Raw genomic sequence first — 21146 nt, forward strand, 5'->3', positions numbered from 1 at the left:
CAGGTCTCCGGGCCAGGTCTCCGGGCCAGGTCTCCGGGCCAGTTCTCCGGGCCAGGTCTCCGGGCCAGGTCTCCGGGCCAGGTCTCCGGGCCAGGTCTCCGGGCCAGGTCTCCGGGCCAGATTGTTCTGTTCTATGTGCTGTATGATACTAATCCATTTCACTGTCAAATTGCTTTATTAGCACGAGAGAAGAATGTACAGTACGTATCGCCAAAACGCACTTTGGAAATGGAATGATTCATTAACAATATTGGCATCCTAAAAAAAAAAAAGATTGTCAACGCAACGACATTCAGTAAAAACAACAATCAAGGATGTGGTTGTGTTACAAATGAAAAGTGGCAAAAAACATAAATCAACATACGATGGACAGTAGCGAGTCATCCTCGCGTCATGCATTGGTAGTCATGCACCAGGGTTAACTGTATTTTATACTGGGCCTCCCATACGAGCCTCTAGAAGTAGGCCATGTCCTCGAATTGATGTGACCTAGAAACAAAGAGTCAAGGAACATTTTCTCTCCAGGTGTTCTGGGGAATCAATTTATTTTTTTTTGACAGGAGTTTGTGCGTGTGTGTTCTTGTGTGTGTGTGTGTGTGTCTATCCCCTCATCCAGTCCTAGTCTTGGCAGTACTGGGAGTTGTGGGAGCCACATCATGCATGTGTTTTCACACAGTCTGGACACTTGATTATCACATTGAATTGTTCATGAACCATGTGCTCCCTCTAATCTCTCTCTCCCTCTCTCTCTTTCTCTCTCTCTCTCTCTCTCTCTCTCTCTCTTTCTCTCTCTCTCTCTCTCTCTCTCTCTCTCTCTCTCTCTCTCTCTCTCTCTCTCTCTCTCTCTCTCTCTCTCTCTCTCTCACTCTATTTCTCTCTTTCTCTCCCTTTCTCTCTCTTCTCCTGTACACAGCACTTTAGCTTCTCTGCTGTCACTCTAACCTAGCTGTGTGTTATTTAAAGTGTCTCTGTGTGTGAGCTAGTGTACCGGGCAGGGGGCAGTCACTGTGGGAGCCATATCCAGCCTGACAGAACACAAGAAAGCCGCAGAAACACATCAATAATTGACCTTTAATCAAGGACTCAATCGGCCCGCTGAGACCAGTGGCAATGGATGCATTTCCCCTGTTGTGTGTCCATGGCCTCCCGGACTATTCCTCCCATCTTCCACTTCTCTGGTTCTACCTATGTGAGTTGTCTGTGACAGTATGGTTAGAGAGTAGGGCAGACCCCATTTAGTCGACTGGTCTAATGTTTCGTCGATAGACTGTTGGTCGACCTAGGTTGCTTTAGTCAAGCATTAGCAACAAAAAAAGGCACCTGTCTGATTTTTCCACAACTTCTATCTCGAAGGCCATCAAACTGCTAAACAGCAATCACTAACTCAGAGAGGCGGCTACCTACGTTGAGACCCAATCACTGGACACTTTAATAAATGGATCACTAGTCACTTTGAACAATGCCACTTTAAACAATGCCACTTTAATAATGTAAATATCTTACATTACTCATATCACATGTATATACTGTATTTTATACCATCTACTGCACCTTGCCAATGCCGCTCGGTCATCACTCACCCATATCCTTATATGTACATATTCTCATTCACCCCTTTAGATTTGAGTGATTTAGGTGGTTGTTGGGGAATTGTTAGATTACTTGTTAGATTTGTATGTATTAGGTGGTGGTTGGGAATTGTTAGATTACTTGTTAGATTTGTGTGTATTAGGTGGTGGTTGGGGAATTATTAGATTACTTGTTAGATTTGTGTGTATTAGGTGGTGGTTGGGGAATTGTTAGATTACTTGTTAGATTTGTGTGTATTAGGTGGTGGTTGGGGAATTGTTAGATTTCTTGTTAGATTTGTGTGTATTAGGTGGTGGTTGGGGAATTGTTAGATTACTTGTTAGATTTGTGTGTATTAGGTGGTGGTTGGGGAATTATTAGATTACTTGTTAGATTTGTGTGTATTAGGTGGTGGTTGGGGAATTGTTAGATTACTTGTTAGATATTACTGCACTGTTGGAACCAGAAGCAAAAGCATTTCGCTACACTCACATTAACTTCTGCTAACCATGTGTATGTGACCAATACAGTTTGATTTGATTTGAACTAGTCAAATGTATTCCACACATCTGACTTCCCCTTTGCTTCCCGAGCAACCAAACATTCGAGTTCATTTGTCACGTTTGTTGTCACGTGTCGCGGCGTTAAGAGTTTTTTCTAACCAATTTATTAATATGATTATTATGATATGCTATAGGTCTTATTGGTCACATGCATGCGATGCATTTTATTTTAAACAACACATTTATGAAGGTGCCGGTGAAGGATTGTCATTTTGATTTAAAGGCGTCAATGATTCTTGGCGTAGGAAAGAATACGTTTGGGAAAGTTATTTTCTGACTTGGCCCCACATTGATTGGGCATACGTAGTAGGCATATCACACTGCCAGTGACAGACTGAGGCATTGCTTACGCAGTTTATCACCTCAACCGCAAACTTCAACTTCCTCCCTATGTTGTTTTATTTCAGTTGTGTTTTGTCCCTTTTGTTAAGTGGAGGGCTGGAGCACTGAATCGATACCCGTGGCTCGTCTGTTTCAATAGGGACAGCTCATCTAGCCAGGGCTGCTCGAATACTTCGATATGCAGCTAGGGAATACTCTCTCTCTCTCCCTCTCTCTCTCTCTCCTTCCTTCCTTCCTTCCTTCCTTCCTTCCTTCCTTCCTTCCTTCCTTCCTTCCTTCCTTCCTTCCTTCCTTCCTTCCTTCCTTCCTTCCTTCCTTCCTTCCTTCCTTCCTTCCTTCCTTCCTTCACTCCCTCACTCTCTCCCCTCTGATTCTTTCTCCTTACTTCTCTCCCTCCCTTCCTCCTTCCCGCTTTCCCCCACGTTCTTGTGTCCCCTCCCTGTTTTAATTTCTCTGGCCTTATGAAACAATAGTACAAGCTGTTCTGCCCTGATCATACAGGAGAGTCCTCAGGAGAACTCAATTGATGTGAACGATGACTGTGGTGATTACGTCGAGGTTGCACTGCTCAATGCAAAGCAGAGTTTTTATTAGTCTGATGTGCAGGATACACGTTGTTACTTGCAGGTTCCTTTTCAACAATGCAACAACAATAAGAAATAGTAACAGGTAAGAATACGAACATAAAGTAAATGGCTCAATAGAATAGACATTTTAGCATAAGTATAATACAGGAAGGCACAATTTATAGTCCAATATTGACATATTTTGGGGAAGCGGGGATTGGGGGGCAAGTGTTTAAACTGTCCAGTATTTAGCAATCATAATAAGAGTCTGGTAGCATCCGTTTCGATGTGTAGCATGAATGTACAGATGAAGTCGGAAGTTTATATACTATTAGGTTGGAGTCATTAAAACTATTTTTTTAACCACTCCACAAATTTCTTGTTAACAAACTATAGTTTTGGCAAGTCGGTTAGGACATCTACTTTGTCCATGACACAAGTACTTTTTCCAACAATTGTTTACAGACAGATTATTTCACTTATAATTCACTGTGTAATAATTCCAGGTTGTGGGGGTGCTTTGCTGCAGGAGGGACAGGTGAACTTCACAAAATAGATGGCATCATGTGGAAGGAATATTATGTGGATATATTGAAGCAACATCTCAAGACATCAGTCAGGAAGTTAGATCTTGGTCTCAAATGGGTCTTCCAAATGGACAATGACCCCAAGCATACTTCCAAAGTTGTGCCAAAATGGCTAAAGGACAACAAAGTCAAGGTATTGGGGGGGCATCACAAAGCCCTGACCTCAATCCTATAGACAATTTGTGGGCAGAACTGAAAAAAGGAAAAAGTTCTACAAACCCGATTCAGTTACACCAGCTCTGTCTGGAGGAATGGGACAAAATTCACCCAACTTATTGTGGGAAGCTTGTGGAAGGCTACCTAAAACGTTTGACCCAAGTTAAACAATTTAAAGGCAATTCCTCCAAATACTAATTGAGTGTATGTAAACTTCTGACCCACTGGGAATGTGATGAAAGAAATAAAAGCTGAAATTAATCATTCTCTCTACTATTATTCTGACATTTCACATTCTTAAATATAGTGGTGATCCTAACTGACCTAAGCCAGGGAATTTTTTACTAGGATTAAATGTCAGCAATTGTGAAAAACTGAGTTTAAATGTATTTGGCTAAGGTGTATGTAAACTTCTGACTTCAACTGTGTGTGTGTGGGTGGGTGGGTGTGGATGTGCGCGTGAGTGAGTGCATCTGTGCTGTGGCATGAAGAGTCAAGTGCAGGTGGTCATTACAGGTGGTCAGTCCAGTTCAAGTGGTTCAAGGTTTTCTTCATGTTTTCTTTATTCTCGCCGTATGGGTAATGGTTTGTAAGCTCTCAGCTCGGCACAAGCGTTTCCTGGTATAGTATGTTTACTTCCAATGGGAGTCTGTGCTTCTCTATTGTGGGAATGTGTTAAAAGTGCTCTTAACGAAGCGCTTCCATTATTGATCAGATCCTCAATGCTCCAACGAACAGTAGCGGTGATGTCTAGCCGAACAAAGACCAGAGTAACTCACTCAACTCACAAGGAATCTCTTGGAGGATCTGCTACTAGGGGATGTACGCTAATTTGACCCAACGGCATCCGACACCCATCCGACATGCTTGTAACTGAAATTGACATATAAGCTCCGGTACTTAACTGGCCCGAGGCCCGATTTTAAATCCACTCTAACAGACTAGCAGACTGACCCCGACCCCTCTGCTCCTCAGGAGTTGGCAGACATGCGCCACATCCACTCCAAGGTGAAGAAGCAGTACCAGGACAAGATGGCCGAGCTGGCCCACGCCAACCGGCGGGTGGAGCAGCACGAGACAGAGGTGAAGAAGCTGAGGCTGAGGGTGGAGGAGCTGAAGAAAGAACTGGGTCAGGCGGAGGACGAGGTGGGCACCAACACACACCACATTCACTTATACATGGATACATATACAGTTGCCTGCGTAATTATTGGGAGCATTTTTTGTTCTTTCGGGTCTATACTTCAAAACGTTGGAGTTTACATCAAACAATCACGTTGAGGTTAAAGGTCAGACTGCCAGCTTTAATTTGAGGGTATTTTCACTCATATCCGTTGAACCGTTTAGAAATTACAGCACTTTTTCTACGTAGTCCCCCCATTTTAGGGGAGGTAAAAGTATTGGGACCAATATATTATTTATCATTCATTTTGTATTGGCACAAAATAATCTAAAACACAACCAAAACAAACATCATTTGTAGAGACACGAGCTTGATGTAGTCAGTGCGTGCTATGAATATGGGACCAAATACTTCACTTTTTGCTACTTTAATAAAAATATAAGTGAATTTGTCCCAATACTTTTGCTCCCCTTAAATTGGGGGAATATGTACAAAAAGTGCTGTAATTTCGAAGCGGTTCACCTGATATGACTGGAAATACCCTCAATGTAATGGCCGTTGGTGGAAGAAGGTGAGGACCAAGGTGCAGCGTGGTACATGTTCATCTTTTATTAGTTGAACTGAACACTGAATAGCAAAACAATAAAGAGAACAACCGAAACAGTTCTGTCTGGTGCAGACACAAAAACAGAAAGCAACTACCCACAAAACTCAGGTGGGAAAAGGCTACCTAAGTATGGTTCTCAATCAGAGACAACGATAGACAGCTGCCTCTGATTGACAACCACACCCGGCCAAACAGCAAAGAAAAACAAAACATAGAATGCCCACCCTAGTCACACCCTGGCCTAACCAAAATAGAGAATAAAAGCCTCTCTATGGCCAGGGCGTGACACTCAAATTACACTGACAGAAGATTAACAATGTCTTTTGGGTGATAAAACCTGAAGAGACCGCATTCCATAGCATGAGTTAATGTTTCTATAAAATACCTTTGTATCTTTGTCTCGGGGCTCTCAACGAATCATCTGAGGGCGATTCGTCGACCAGCCATCATTAACGTAGAGCACTCAATCGATTCACTTTATATATGTGTGTGTTGTATTGACCTGCTCCCTTATTAATAAGTGAATAAAGATTTAGTTGAAGTACAACTCGCACTTGTGTAATACGTTTGTCTATCCTCAGTTGATAGTAAGAAAATGAACCACCACAAGAGCCAAAGAAGAAGAAATGCTTCACTGTCCCAACAATTACAGAGGGCAGTGTAGATACAGTACATACTGTCAGTGTTGGGTATTCCAAAGTATTCAATGCAGAATACTGATTCTGGGATTTGTAGTCCGGTGTGACTGATTTGCAATGACCGATTTCTCTCTCACACATTCTCCTCCCTCTCCTACCTCCCTCCCTCTCTTCCTCCATCCCTCCCTCCCGCTCTCCCCCACTCCCTCCCTCTCTGCCCCCCCCCCCACTCCCTCCCTCCCAGCTGGATGAGGCCCATAATCAGACCAGGAAGCTACAGCGGTCTCTGGATGAGCAGGTGGAGCAGTCAGAGAACCTCCAGGTTCAACTGGAACATCTGCAGTCTCGGTACAACTGATTCTCACACACACACACACACACACACACACACACACACACACACACACACACACACACACACACACACACACACACACACACACACACACACACACACACACACACACACACACACACACACAGTAGCCTACACACCAAGACGTGCAGGAAAAGCACGCGTCCACACATCCAATTTCCTACCCTTCTCAGCGGTCTTTGGTGGTGCATGATGTTTAATCAGACAGTGTACTATATGGCTGCCATGCTCCTGTTATGAACTAGTTCTCTCAGATATCTTAGCTGGAGGAGATTAGCCCACTGTGAGACTTGTGTCTTAGTTTGTCAGGCAGGCAGCCCTGCTCAGACTAGGCCAGTCTTTATGTCCCCCTCTCTCTCTCTCCTTCCTTTCTCTTTCTCTCACCCTCCTATGCTCTCTCTCTCTCTCTCTCTCGCTCTACCTTATCATTCCACCCGCGTCCCAGCTCATCCACACCGACAGCCAATCGCGGGCCGCCCAGCCATGGTTTACCGTAGTAACACGGAGCCTGCGTGCAGAATAGCGGTGCTGGCCCCCTGTAGCTTAGCAGAGGAGTGACAGGCGTGTTGGCATGGAAACGCCTTTGAGGAACACACACACACGGCCTCATGGAGCTCTGACAGACCTGGAACAGTGAGGAAGTCAGGCCCCATCAGGCTCCTAGTATAACACTGTACTGTACTTGGATGAACTCGCTCTAACCACATTAACCCTGATGCACGGGTCGTAGCTGGATAGGAGTGGGAATATTAATGCTTCTAAAAAATGTAATATTCATGGATAATGGATTTTGAGATTTAGTGGTTGTCCGCTACCTCTCCCAAGAGTATTTTACTATCCTATCACTCCTCTCTCTCTTTCTGTCATTTCTTTTTCTCCCATCTTTTCCAACCAAATGCCATGTTTTCTTTGATTGCGCTCTCACACTCTCTCTCCCCTTGGTTCGTTAAAGGGATAGTGTGATATTTTTGGCAATAAAGCCCTTTTTTCTCCTCACCCAGAGTCGGATGAACTAGCATGCTAGCTGTTCCTACATGCTTCCAGTGATTGCGCCAACACTAGTTATCAATGGCTCCAGAAATGACCTGCACCTTCCTTCAAACTGCACGCGGAGACATAAAATAGTATCCATGAGTTCATCTGACTCTAGGGAAGTAGAAAAAGGAATTGCTAAAATGTCGCACTATCCCTTTAACCAGGGGAATAGTTCCCACCACATCCCAGCCTGTCTGTCTGAGATATAAATAGTCTAGTGGTCTCCCAGCTCCAGCCCAGTCTATGATCATAAAGCTAATATCTAAATCAATGCAGCAAACCAGGCCAGGTGATCCGGGAAAACCTCTGTTGCATTCTGGGACAGCCAATACTGTGTGTGTGTGTGTTTGCGTGTGTGTGCGTGTGTGTGGTGGGAGAGGAGTGGTTAGGGGCCCAGCTTACCACATGCTTGTTTTACTGTAGCTTGTTAAAAGTCCATCCTTCACATTGATTTATCAATCAATTCTCTGTGGATCATCTAATCCTGTGCACACACGCTCAATGCCACTCACACACACACACACACACACACACACACACACACACACACACACACACACACACACACACACACACACACACACACACACACACACACACACACACACACACACACACACACACACACACACAAGCATATTCCACATAGTCCATACACACATGACCTTTGGCCCCCGGGTTTGTTAACAGGCCTATGGTCAGGGCTGAGATGCAGACGGCGGGGTGCTGAAGCGTGTGGCTATAATGGCCTGGGAGACATGGAGAGGGAGATAAGAGATGAACACAACAGAGAGAAATACAGGCAGACATACAGACAAAACTAGCCACCATGAGAAAGGTCTCTAACAATGGGGGGGGGGTGTTATTGTAACGCTGTCGCCATGACGCTGTCAGAACATTGTTAAAACAGAAAGGTCCTGATCCGGAGTTGTAGTGATTTCATGTGAGGCTTTGTGATACTGTGCCACTCCAATCTGTCACACTGGGCATAAACAACTAGCCACTACTAAGGCTGAGGTGTAGGCCTATTCTACAAAGCAGAAGTAATGAGTTAGCCAGCTAACTTGCCTTAATATTCTGAAATAACTTTTTTCTTCTTCTGGAAAATAAGCTTTAAATGGGCATGGTCTACAATTGACTCAACAACCAAAAACACATGTCAAAGTTTAGCTTTCTTGATTAACCATAGTTGTTCATGGTTGTTTATCGAAGTTAGCCGGCTAACTCATTGCTCCTGCTTTGTAGTATACCTCTTTGGTCTGAAGACTGACAGCTTAATGGTCCACAAGAAACTGTTCGGGAACATGTGTGCATGTGATGGTAATGCATGTGCATGTGGTAAGAAGGGGTGTTTATCTTTCTGTGTGTTGTGGCATTTCTGGTGGACTGGCAAGACGTTCAGACCGCTCTTAAATAGCCGGGCACTCTGAAGGCAGGTAGAAAGTGGATCAAATGAAGCATGTTCTTTTCGATTGATTTCCCGTCACTGTAGCAGGCTTGTCTGTTCAGCTCAATCAGGGAGCCAAAGCCGGACTTCAAAATGGGACGCAGGTTGTGAAGCAACAGCGTTATTAGCACAACTCTGGCTGAACAGTGAGAGGCTAAACACGCACAGCCTCCAACAATTTGAAGCTGCGGATGTTGACCGCAGGTTGTGTGCGCTGCCATTTCAGGTTCTCCTCCTCCCAGCTTGTGTGTTTTCCTGAGGAGCCGCGCCAGTGGTTTGACATGATCTGAGAGGTAGATTTTTACATCGCAGAAGAGATGGATGATTAGAAAAGAGAGGGAGAGCGAGGGAGGGAATTTTTTTGGGGGGTTTAATCTATAGATTTAAAGGGCTTAGAATTTTATTGACATTATTGAGATCTTTCTAACCCTGGCTTCTCTCTCCTTTCAGTCTATCATATAGCCTTCATACTGTATATTCCCACGGAGTGTGTCACATTGCTATTTGATATTGGACCAGCTGTGAACAGACAGAAATAACAAATTAGCCAGTTTCGCAAGGCTGTTGGCTTTTATAGATTAGATTGATTTGCATTAGTGCGTTTGTTGCGGAGGTTTTGTTGTCGGAAATGTTGTGGAAAGAAATTGGGCCCGAGTTTGATCAATTAATTATAGTAGCAGCATGAAAATATAGACTACCCACTGGGCACAGACATAATTTAATGGTCTAGTTTTGATTTTATTTCGGTTGAGTTGCCAGCTACAGTGAATTCAACGTGAAATCAACAAAACCTTTCAAGCCATTGGATTTAAGTTCAAAGTTGTGTGAAAAAAAGATGAAATTCCCTTACGTTCACAACTTTTTTACAAATCACATTTCATTTTGCCCAGTTGGTATCATTTCTCTATCCCCCCACCATACCCCTCTCAATTAAATTACATTCAATTTAAGGGCTTAATTGGCATGGGAAACATATGTTAACATTGCCAAAGCAAGTGAAGTAGATGAACAAAAGTGAGATAAACAATAAAAATGTGCAATAAACATTACACTCACAGACGTTCAAAAAGAATAGAGACATTTCAAATGTCATATTATGTCTATATACAGTGTTCTAACAATGTGCAAATAGTTTAAGTACAAAAGGGAAAATAAATAAACATAAATATGGGTTGTATTAACAATGTTATTCACTGGTTGCCCTTGTGGCAACAGGTCACACATTTTGCTGCTGTGATGGCACAATGTGATATGTCACCCAGTAGATATGGGAGTTAATCAAAATTGGGTTTCTTTTCAAATTATTTGTAGATCTGTGTAATCTGAGGGAAATATGTGTCTCTAATATGGTCATACATTTGGCCAGAGCTCAGTTTCCACCTCATTTTGTGGGCAGTGTGCACATAGCCTGTCTTCTCTTGAGAGCCAGGTCTGCCTACGGCGGCCTCTCTCTCTCTCTCTCTCTCTCTCTCTCTCTCTCTCTCTCTCTCTCTTTCTTCTTCCTCCTCCTCCTCCTCCAGATGTACTGTCTCACACCTTAACATGGCCTTGTTAAGTGTTTGGGCAATGGAAAAGCTTTTAGTCATTTAGTGGGTGACTGTGGTCAAAACACTATTATGTGTAATTTAGCGCCATTAAAAGGATCTCTGTTCCTGTCAGTGAGTCCCCCAGTAGAGTAACGTGGCACGGGGAACAGAGAGGGTCCACCCAGGCCTCTGGCACCATCAATACTAGCCTGATTCCACATCTGTTGGCGTTGTCTTGCTAACTCCTGTATATGGTCAATGACCACAGATAATTGACAGGACAGCACAAACAGACCTGGAACCAGGCTAGCATGACACCACAGAGGATGAGAACAGAGAGCAGTAAATGGGGAGGCAGCACTAACACAGATACAGCTTCTTGGAAATAACATAGTATATTCTGCAGTAGTTTTCCCCTGTAGCGAACATACCGGAGAGGCTGACTCTCTCTCTACCTGGGTGAATAACCGAATTTGACGGAGAGTGATCTCTGGCTGTGTGGGAGGCTGTGTTCTTTCTCTTTCTAAACTGAGGCTCAGTTCACCCTGGAGCCATTCTAGCCGTGCGTCATCACAACACACACGGCAGCGCACACTACTGCAGGTCCACTTCGCACAGGCCCGCCCATCTATCCTGGACATTTCTAGAAATAGTTCAACTCACGCATGTTTGCTTTGCTGCTTGAGCTGCAGCTCAGACCGGGGTCCTCCATAGAAGAGGGAATGGATTCATTATGTGAGGCTGTGTTGGGTCTTTTGATGTGTAGAGTGAGGCGCTGAAGCCTGCGGGTGAGGGATCAGAGGTGGCCTCGCAGAGCCACCGTGTCACGTTCGTGTCACTTTGTCTCCCGAAAGGGATGCTGCATGGGGCACAGCTCAACACTCACCGAACTCATATTGAACACACTGAACAAACACTGAATGCTCAAACTGAACAAACACTCAAAGCTCACTAAACACACACTAAACACACTCTGAACACACTAAACACACACTGAACACACTCTGAACAAACTAAACACACACTGAACACTCACACTGAACACAAAGAGAACTCACACTGAACACACACTGAATGCTCACTAAACACACACTAACCACATATTGAACACACACTGAACACTCACACTGAACACTCACTTTAAACGCTCACTAAACACACACTGAATGCTCATTAAACACTCACTGAACACAAACTGAACACTCACTGAACGCACACTGAACAAACACTGACCACTCAAACTGAACACATTGAAGCCTCACTAAACACACACTAAACACACACTAAACACACTCTGAACACACACTGGCCACTCAACACTCACACTGAATACGCTGAACAAACACTGAACACTCACACTGAACACACACAGAACTCATACTAAACACTCACTGAATACACACTGATCTTACACTGAACACACACAGAACACTCACTAAACACACACTGAACACACACTGATCTTACACTGAACACACACATAACACTCACTAAACACACACTGAACACACACTGAACACACACTGAACACTCAATGAACGCACGCTGAATACTCTATGAACACACTAAACACACACGGAACTCACATTGAACGCACTGAACAAACACTGAACACACAGTGAATGCTCACTAAACCCACAGTAAACACACACTGAACACACACTAAACACTCACATTGAACAAACACTGAACACATTGAACACACCCTGAACGTTCACTAAACACACACTGAACACACGCTGAACTCACACCGAACACTCACTGAACACACTCACCCCTCTATTGCTGGTATTGTTGCACACTTGAATAATGTCACCGACCTTCTAGCGTGTAGAAGTTGAGAACATTTCATTTTCTTTTTTTAAATCACAAGACAGAGGGGGCACGTCAGACATGCTGCCTTTATCATCTCCAGGTCTTCTTCTGACGATGGTCAATAGTCTCTGTATCACAAATATGTCCATTCTCATTCTCTTATAAGACATAAACGTGTAGAAAACACATTTTCACATTATAAAACAGTAAAGAAGTGAAACTATGGACACATTCACATATCCTCGAGGTTACAGGTGGCTAATTTCAAATCTCACTACGACGCACCACCTTACCAGTTGGCTAGCTAGGCACTCGGTTAGTAACACAGTAGGTGTGTTTCTCTGTGCCTGGAGAACTTTAAAACAAGCATCACTTATCTCCCTGATACCCTTTACTTGTTTATACATTCACTTAACATGTATAGTAACACTTTCATGCACTTAAGGCCATCTTTGCTCACCTGAAATCACAAAACATACACGGAACATTTGACATGTATCATCACTAGATGATGATACATGTCTATTGATACTGCCTGTATCATCACTAGAGCTGTGTTCGAATACCCATATTAACATACTGTATACTACATACTTAATGAAAATATACTACATACTTTATACTATTAGTTCATTTTAGTATACTGTAAACAAACGGAATCCTTTCAGTTGAGCATACTAGCGCTACACCTGTCTACCGGAAGTTGATGCTGTTGCTATGCAACCTCGTGCTAGCTTGTTAGCATAACAAATTACTAGCTAGACACTTCATGTGTATTCGTAAATTCAATCTGGAGTGCCAGGGTGCGCTCTGGGCGTTCATAAATTCAGAGCGTTGCCAGATTGTCCGTTTGTAAATTCAGAGCGCTTCCCTCTCGGAGCGTTCAGAGGGCACACTGGACGCTCAGGCCGAGGAGTAGGTGGTTGATCCGAGCGTTCTGACCGTCACAACGGCACACAAGCTAACCGGCTAACATTAACTACATCCAGACACAAAAGAGAGAACACCTCACTCTGACCATTTTACTCGCCCTAGCAGAGCTGGTTAGGCTGTTTTCATGTTTTCCAGAGCGTTGGTGACTGCAACTATGCCGCTGACATTGAGCATTACTTAGTGATAACCACAATAACCATCTTATATCCTAAAATACTAGTCTGCTTTACAGTACCATGTGAATTTGCCACATGTCTAAATATATTACCCATAATAATAATATGAAAAGGGGGGGGTGTCTATTTGTTATGCCTAGTATTACTATGGGTCCCACAGTATCATTCATTACTGACTGATTAGCGCCACCAGTTCACATTGCTTACCCATGAACCTGGACAGCTCATAATGTAAATCTCACTATCTGTACATTTCCAGCACGCTCACTCACCCTCACATATTCCCTGCTCTCCAGTATGAGTCAAGTGAGTCAGCCAGTCAGTGAGTCAGCCACTGAGTCTGTCGATGAGTCTGTCGGTGAGTCTGTCGGTGAGTCTGTCGATGAGTCTGTCGGTGAGTCTGTCAGTGAGTCAGTCAGTGAGTTAGTCAGTGAGTTAGTCAGTGAGTTAGTCAGTGAGTCTGTCAGTAAACTCAAGTAATTTTGTTCACCTGACCAAGAATTCCTTACAATCAAATGCCGACCGCATTATCTACCAAGAGAATTCTCTTTGATTTTAGTCACAGCCGTGTATATCCCCCCCAAGCAGACACCTCGACAACCCTGAAATAACATAACAACATTGGACTCCATGTAAACTGGAAACCACATATCCTGAGGCTGCATTTATTGTAGCTGGGGATTTTAACAAGGCTAATCTGAAAACAAGGCTCCCTATATTTTATCAGTATATCGAATGCGAACGGACTAAATTCTGGATCATTGATACTATAACTTCCACTACGCATACAAAGCCCTCCCTCGCCCTCCTTTCGGCAAATCTGACCACTACTCCATTTTGTTGCTCCCAGCCTATAGACAGAAACTAAAACAGGAAACGCCCGTGCTCAGGTCTGTTCAACGCTGGTCCGACCAATCTGATTCCACCCTTCAAGATTGCTTCGATCACGTGGACTGGGATATGTTCCGGATAGCATCAGACAACAACATTGATGTATACGCTGCCTCGGTGAGCGAGTTTATTAGCAAGTGCATCGGTGATGTTGTACCCACTGTGACTATTTAAACCTTCTCCAACCAGAAACCGTGGATTGATGGTAGCATTCGCGCAAAACTGAAAGCGCGAACCACTGCTTTTATCATGGCAAGGCGACCGGAAACATGACTGAATACAAACAGTGTAGCTATTCCCTCCGCAAGACAATAAAACAAGCTAAGCATAAGTATAGAGACAAAGTGGAGTCGCAATTCAACAGCTTAGACACAATGTATGTGGCAGGGTCTACAGTCAATCACGGATTACATAAAGAAAACCAGCCCCGTCGCGGACACCGATGTCTTGCTCCCAGACAAACTAAACAACTTCTTTGCTCACCAAAACCTGTTGGTTCTACTTCACCGCAGCCAACGTGAGTAAAACATTTAAACAATTTAACCCAGGCAAGGCTGCCGGTCCAGACAGCATCCCTAGCCATGTCCTCGGAGCATGCGCAGATCAGCTGGCTGGTATGTTTACGGACATATTCAATCAATCCCTATTTTCAATCAATCCCTATTCTTCAAGAGGGCCACCATTGTTCTTGTTCTAAAGTAAGCTAAGGTAACTGAGCTAAACAACTATCACCCCATAACACTCACTTCCGTCAGCATGAAGTGCTTTGAGAGACTAGTCAAGGATCATATCACCTCCACCCTACCTGACACACTAGACCCACTCCAATTTACTTACCTCCCCAATAGGTCCACCGGCGACTTAATCACAACCACACTGCACACTGCACACTGCCCTAACCCATCTGGACAAGAGGAATACCTATGTAAGTATGCTGTTCATCGATTACAGCTCAGCATTTAACACCATGGGTCTCAAACCCGTCCTGTGCAACTGGGTCCTGGACTTTCTGACGGGCCACCCCCAGGTGGTGAGGGTAGGAAACAACATTTCCACCCTGCTGATCCTCAACACTGGGGCCCCACAAGGGTGCGTTCTCAGCCCTCTCCTGCACTCCCTGTTCACCCATGACTGCATGGCCATGCACGCCTCCAACTCAGTCATCAAGTTTACAGACGACAGTGGTAGGCTTGATTACCAACAACAACAAGAAGGCCTACAGGGAGGAGGTGAGGGCCCTCGGAATGTGGTGTCAGGAAAATAACTTCACGCTCAACGTCAACAAAACAAAGGAGATGATCGTGGACTTCAGGAAACAGCAGAGGGAGCACCCCCCTATCCACATCAACAAGACAGTAGTGGAGAAGGTTCCTCGGCGTACACATCACGGACAACTGAAATGGTCCCCCCACACAGACAGCGTGGTGAAGAAGGTGCAACAGCGCCTCTTCAACCTCAGGAGGCTGAAGAAATGTGGCTTGTCACAGAAAACACTAACAAACTTTTACAGATGCACAATCAAGAGCATCCTGTCGGGCTGTATCACCGCCTGGTACGGAAACTGCTCCACCCACAACCGCAAGGCTCTCCAGAGGGTATTCCAGTTTGCACAACGCATCACCTGGGGCAAACTACCAGCCCTCCAGGAAACCTACACCACCCGATGTCACAGGAAGGCCAAAAAGATAATCAAGGACATCAACCACCCGAGCGAGCCACTGCCTGTTCACCCCGCTATCATCCAGAAGGCGAGGTCAGTACAGGTGCATCAAAGCTGGAACCGAGAGACTGAAAAACAGCTTCTATCTCAAGGCCATCAGACTGTTAAACAGCCATCACTAGTGGCTGCTGCCAACATACTGACTCAAATCTCTAGCCACTTTAATCATTCAAAATTGGATGTAATAAATGTATCACTAGTCACTTTAAACAATGCCACTTTATATATATATATATTTTACCCTACATTACTCATCTCATATGTATATACTGTACTCTATACCATCTACTGCATCTTGCCTATGCCGTTCAGCCATCGCTCATCCATATATTTATATGTACATATTCTAATCCATTCCTTTACACTTATGTGTAAATGGTAGTTGTTGGGTAATTGTTTGATTATTTGTTAGATATTACTGCACGGTCAGAACTAGAAGCACAAGTATTTCACTACACTCACATTAACATCTGCTAACCATGTGTATGTGACCAATACAATACAATTTGATTTTGAGTCTGTCAGTGAGTCTGTCAGTGAGTCTGTCAGTGAGTCTGTCAGTGACTCAGTCAGTCAGTCCCAGGCAGACAGTGGTGGCTGGCCCAGGGTTGTTAGCTACCGTAGGTTCGTAAGTGCTACTGTCTAGAAACTCTAGTTGTTCAGCAGTGTAACTGCACGGCCCGGGCGCTGGTCTGGTCTGGGTGCTTGGCTGGGCTCCTCCTCTCATCGCTAATAAATCCTCTATTTACCTGGACAGCCGGTCCGTTTACCCAGGCCAGACTCCAACGACAGGCATGGTCTGAAACACAAGTTTCCTGACGGTTAAGCTGTAGTGTCCTAATAAAGCGTGACAGCAGATCGACGGAGCCTGCTGTGACACAGAGGAAGGAAGGAGTTGGAGAAAGTAGAGGAGAGAGAAGGAGATAGCGGGAGAAGGTAAAGAGAGAGCGAAACAGACAGCAAATAGAGTGTTTGTTGCTTTAAGGAATTAACTGGGTCTGCTTTTCTCTTGTACCTGTTTGTCTTTGTCATTATGGCGCAGACTGAGCCGACTGCAAACACGCAGGTATGATTTTAGGCCCAAGTTAAGACGATGAATCATCTCAAAATGATGATCAATTCGGCAAACGGCTGGCTGATAAATAATGTAAGCTTTTCTCTGAGCCGCAGAGGGATTCATTAGAGCTAGGTCCGATGGGAACCTTCTGCTGAATTTCAAAAAATTTACCTGGGTTGTAGAGAGAAGACCCTCCCTTTTTCTCTTTCTTTCTTTCTTTCTTTCTTTCTTTCTTTCTTTCTTTCTTTCTTTCTTTCTTTCTTTCTTTCTTTCTTTCTTTCTTTCTTTCTTTCTTTCTTTCTTTCTTTCTTTGTCTCTGTCTCTCTCTCCTTCTCTCTCTCTCTCTCTCTCTCCTCTCTCTCCTCTCTCTCTCCTTCTCTCTCTCTCTCTCTCGCTCTCGCTCTCTCTCTCTCTCTCTCTCTCCTTCTCTCTCTCTCTTTCCTCTCTCTCTCTCTCTCTCTCTCTCTCTCTCTCTCCTCTCTCGCTCTCTCTCTCTCTCCTCTCTTTCCTCTCTCTCTCCTTCTCTCTCTCTCTCTCTCTCTCTTCTCTCTCTCTCTCTCTCTCTCTCTCTCTCGCTCTCTTTCTCTCTCTCTCCCACCCTGTCTCTTCCTCTCCCCCCGCGCTACCTCTGTAGAAACGATATTAGTATTTCACTGTTGTCCAGGTGATATGATCACCAGTATGGCAGCCGTGGCTCAGTAACTGGTCATTGCTGGCTAACTGAGTGTTACTTGGCAACAGAAGCAGCTCCGTTGCCCTGGGTTTTTAGGCAATGGTGAATTATGCAATGTGTGTTTAGCCCGACGCAGTCCTGAAATATGCCTTTGTTTACTCGTTCACTGCTAAGGACTCCACAGCGATTTTCTGCAAGAGCTATACCTTAGTTGTTGAGGGAATAATCAGAATTTTCAGGAAAAACTGAATTTTGACAGCACAGGGCCTTTAAGTGCCAGTTGTGAAATATCGAGATCAAAACCTGAAGTAGCCTTCTCACTCAAGTCCACTCACTCTTCCTCTCCTCTGTGTTCCTCTGTTCTAGACTGCGGCGGCAGAAGAGCCCGGGCCTGTTTGGGAAGATGAGGTCAGCTCGGTTCAGCCCGGAGAACCCAGACGGACCGCCCAGCGACCCAGACGAAGAGGAGGAGGAGCTACAGATCCAGATCCCATGAACAAAGGAAGGACACACGGACTCTGACTTAGGGCCTCTTCATTTCCCACCGTGTGAGTCCCGTAGACAGACAGACTGATAGTTGGACGGCTGTGATCTTGACGCCTACTCATCTCCATTGACCTGGCTCATCCTGGTAGAGACAAACACTGGCACATGGTTGCCATGGACACCTGTCACCCCCTGTACCTGTGAACTACAGCGCTACCAGCAGGGGCCCAGAGGGAGCCTACACGACGACTGACAGTACACTACACTACCACACTCCAGTACAACCCACAGTGCACTGCGGTTACAAGCCACCACGGCCTGAGCCTACAGTCCTCTAGCTCCCTACACCTCAACCGCCATTACCGTCGCTCCCATATCTTCAACACCCGCGGTGTTGAGAAACGCTCTCTCAATCGCACTCCTCAGGCGATTGCTCACGCCTCTTCTTTCACCCTTCCGTCCCTTTCTCTTTGCGTCCCGAGTTCCTCCACCCAGCGAATGTTGTACAGTATCCGTCCTGATGTATAAAAATGTAAAAACCACTCCAGAAAGGGGCTGTGACCTAGCTGTGACGTTCCAGCAGTGTTCTGGTAATGTTATGTAATGCGTTTGGATTTGTGTCGTTAGCTGTACATACAGTTCAGTACAGGTAGGGCGTTTGGCCCTCGGGTCACTGTGCTATGGGTGTGTGTTCGGCGCCTGGCACCTGGGGTCGTCATTACTTCATCAGTGTTTTGGGCTCAGCCTCAGACAGCTAAATCCTTCCAGTGTTCTTGGGAGAGACTGGGACTGGATATGAAGGCCCTTCACTGCTATGTCCCCTCACCGTAACCACGAAGGGTACTTGTGTAGAGGACGGGTCCGTTAGACCTACAGTATTAACTTCTCGACATAGTGGGTTGTTCATTCTGAAAGAGAAGTTTGTGGTCAACACACACATCCTTAAAAAAAGCGTAGGTGCCGGGCTGATTAAGTATATTATAGAAAACAACAGAAAAAGGGCCTGCTCACTGCACGGTTTTGATCCGGAAGGATCTTCGTCAGGCCAAGACCCTTGCGGATCGAAACGTTGTCAATGATGTGGTAATTGGGAGCATATTCAGTGTGCAGGCCTTTCTGTTCAGTTCATTCTGAAAGCAATAAGACAGCGGCTATCACTCCCACTTACTCATCTGCTACTGCGGGGACCAAGTTATTTGTCACGGTCATGCAAATTATTTATGTTGATGTTTTTGATAATTGATCTGTACTGTGAACCACAGTGTTTTTTTGTATTTAGCTCTATAAATGTTAAGTGTACGTATAAACCTTGCGTTGTTTGTCTCTCTTCGTGAGCATTGTCTCAGATGTGTGTGTGTGCGTGTGTGTGTGTGTGTGTGCGTGTGTGTATGTGTGTGTATGTGTGTGTACATGTAGGACTGCATAATATCTTGACAGAGGGTCATTTGAACATCAGAGCCGTCATGAACTCAACGTGTGTGGAGGGGGGGTTTATTGAAGGTTTATTGTGCCATGAAAGAGGCTCAGTATTTATTTCGGGCCAAGGTGGAGGTGAATCATGAAATGAAAGACAGACCGATGTGTTTTCTCTCAAAAACAAGACACGTCCATCTCCGAATGTAATACCTTCCCTCGTCTCGGGGTAGAAGAGAAACTCCATTGACGCTGTTTACTTCCTTGTGTTTATTCAGTGGGAATCTGGTCAACAGACGCAGTGTTGTCCAGCCTACTGCAGAGGGGCGTTTCCCGTAGTTCCATCAGACGTACGACACCGAGCCTCTTAAAGGTCTGGATCTAATGGATCTCCCAGCCCTCTGTCAGCAGCGTAGTATCGCACAGGAAGCTCCCCGAACAGGAGCTGTTCTTCCCTCCCATGGTCTTGTCGTCCTCCTCAGGCCTCTCGTGTTCTCCCACATTAAACTTTAAAGCCTGTTTTTATCTCCTTCCTTCCCTCTCCCTCTAGGTGATGAATAATGATGCAGTACAGTCACCGTGGGAGGTTTGCCAGGCTTTGGTAACGTAATACCTCTCTTCAGAGACCAAAACAAGCCACCAGTGCTTCAGGAGGGTTAGACTCAACTCTACTCCAACACACACAGACAACGTGTCGCTACCGTACGACAGTGCAACATGGCGTACATTTTGTGTCATTGTTCTATTTGTGCCAGTGGATTGACTTGAACATCCCTTGGCTGTTGTACTGCGACATAAAGTGACATTCACCCAAACTCTGTAATTAGTCATATGATAGGATTGTACACTGAGTGAACAAACCATTATGAACACCTGCTATTTCCATGGCATGGACTGGCCAGGTGAATCCAGGTGAAAGCTATGATCCGTTATTGATGTCACCTGTTAAATCCACTTCAATCAGTTTAGATGAAGGGGAGGAGACAGGTTAAAGAGTTATTTTTTTAAGCCTTGAGACATGGATTCTGTATGTGTGCTATTCAGACGGTGAATAGGCAAGACCAAAGATTGAAGTGCCTTTGAACGGGGTATGGTAGTAGGTGTCATGCACACCTGTTTGAGTGTGTCAAGAACTGCAACGCTGCTGGGTTTTTCACGCTCAACAGTTTTCTGTGTGTATCAAGAATGGTCCACCACCCAAAGAACATCCAGCCAACTTGCCAAAACTGTGGGAAGCATTTGAGTCAACATCGGCCAGCGTCCCTGTGGAACGCTTTTGACACCTTGTTGAGGCATGCCCCAGCAAATTGAGGCTGTTCTGAGGGCAAAAGGGGGTTCAACTCAATATTAGGAAGGTGTTCCGTAATGTTTTGTACAATCAGTGTATATTCACTGCTTCCTCAGACCTGTATGGTTGTTCATGTTTTGATGTCTGACACTGGGGTAT

General features: G+C 44.9%; 1 protein-coding gene across 1 annotated transcript in view; it reads left to right on the forward strand.

The window, feature by feature from the left end:
* LOC109886904 (coiled-coil domain-containing protein 102A) overlaps nucleotides 1-19593 on the forward strand; it is a 67917-nt gene extending 48324 nt beyond the window's left edge. Inside the window, exons 7-9 of the mRNA XM_031809445.1 lie at nucleotides 4759-4929; nucleotides 6396-6499; nucleotides 18167-19593. Of these exons, the coding sequence (XP_031665305.1) occupies nucleotides 4759-4929; nucleotides 6396-6499; nucleotides 18167-18296 (405 nt within the window). The 3' untranslated portion in view covers nucleotides 18297-19593. The remainder of the gene's footprint in view (nucleotides 1-4758; nucleotides 4930-6395; nucleotides 6500-18166) is intronic.
* The last annotated feature ends 1553 nt before the right edge of the window (nucleotides 19594-21146 follow it).

Source organism: Oncorhynchus kisutch, linkage group LG3 (genome assembly GCF_002021735.2).
Source record: "Oncorhynchus kisutch isolate 150728-3 linkage group LG3, Okis_V2, whole genome shotgun sequence".
In the NCBI taxonomy this organism is placed as follows: domain Eukaryota; kingdom Metazoa; phylum Chordata; class Actinopteri; order Salmoniformes; family Salmonidae; genus Oncorhynchus; species Oncorhynchus kisutch.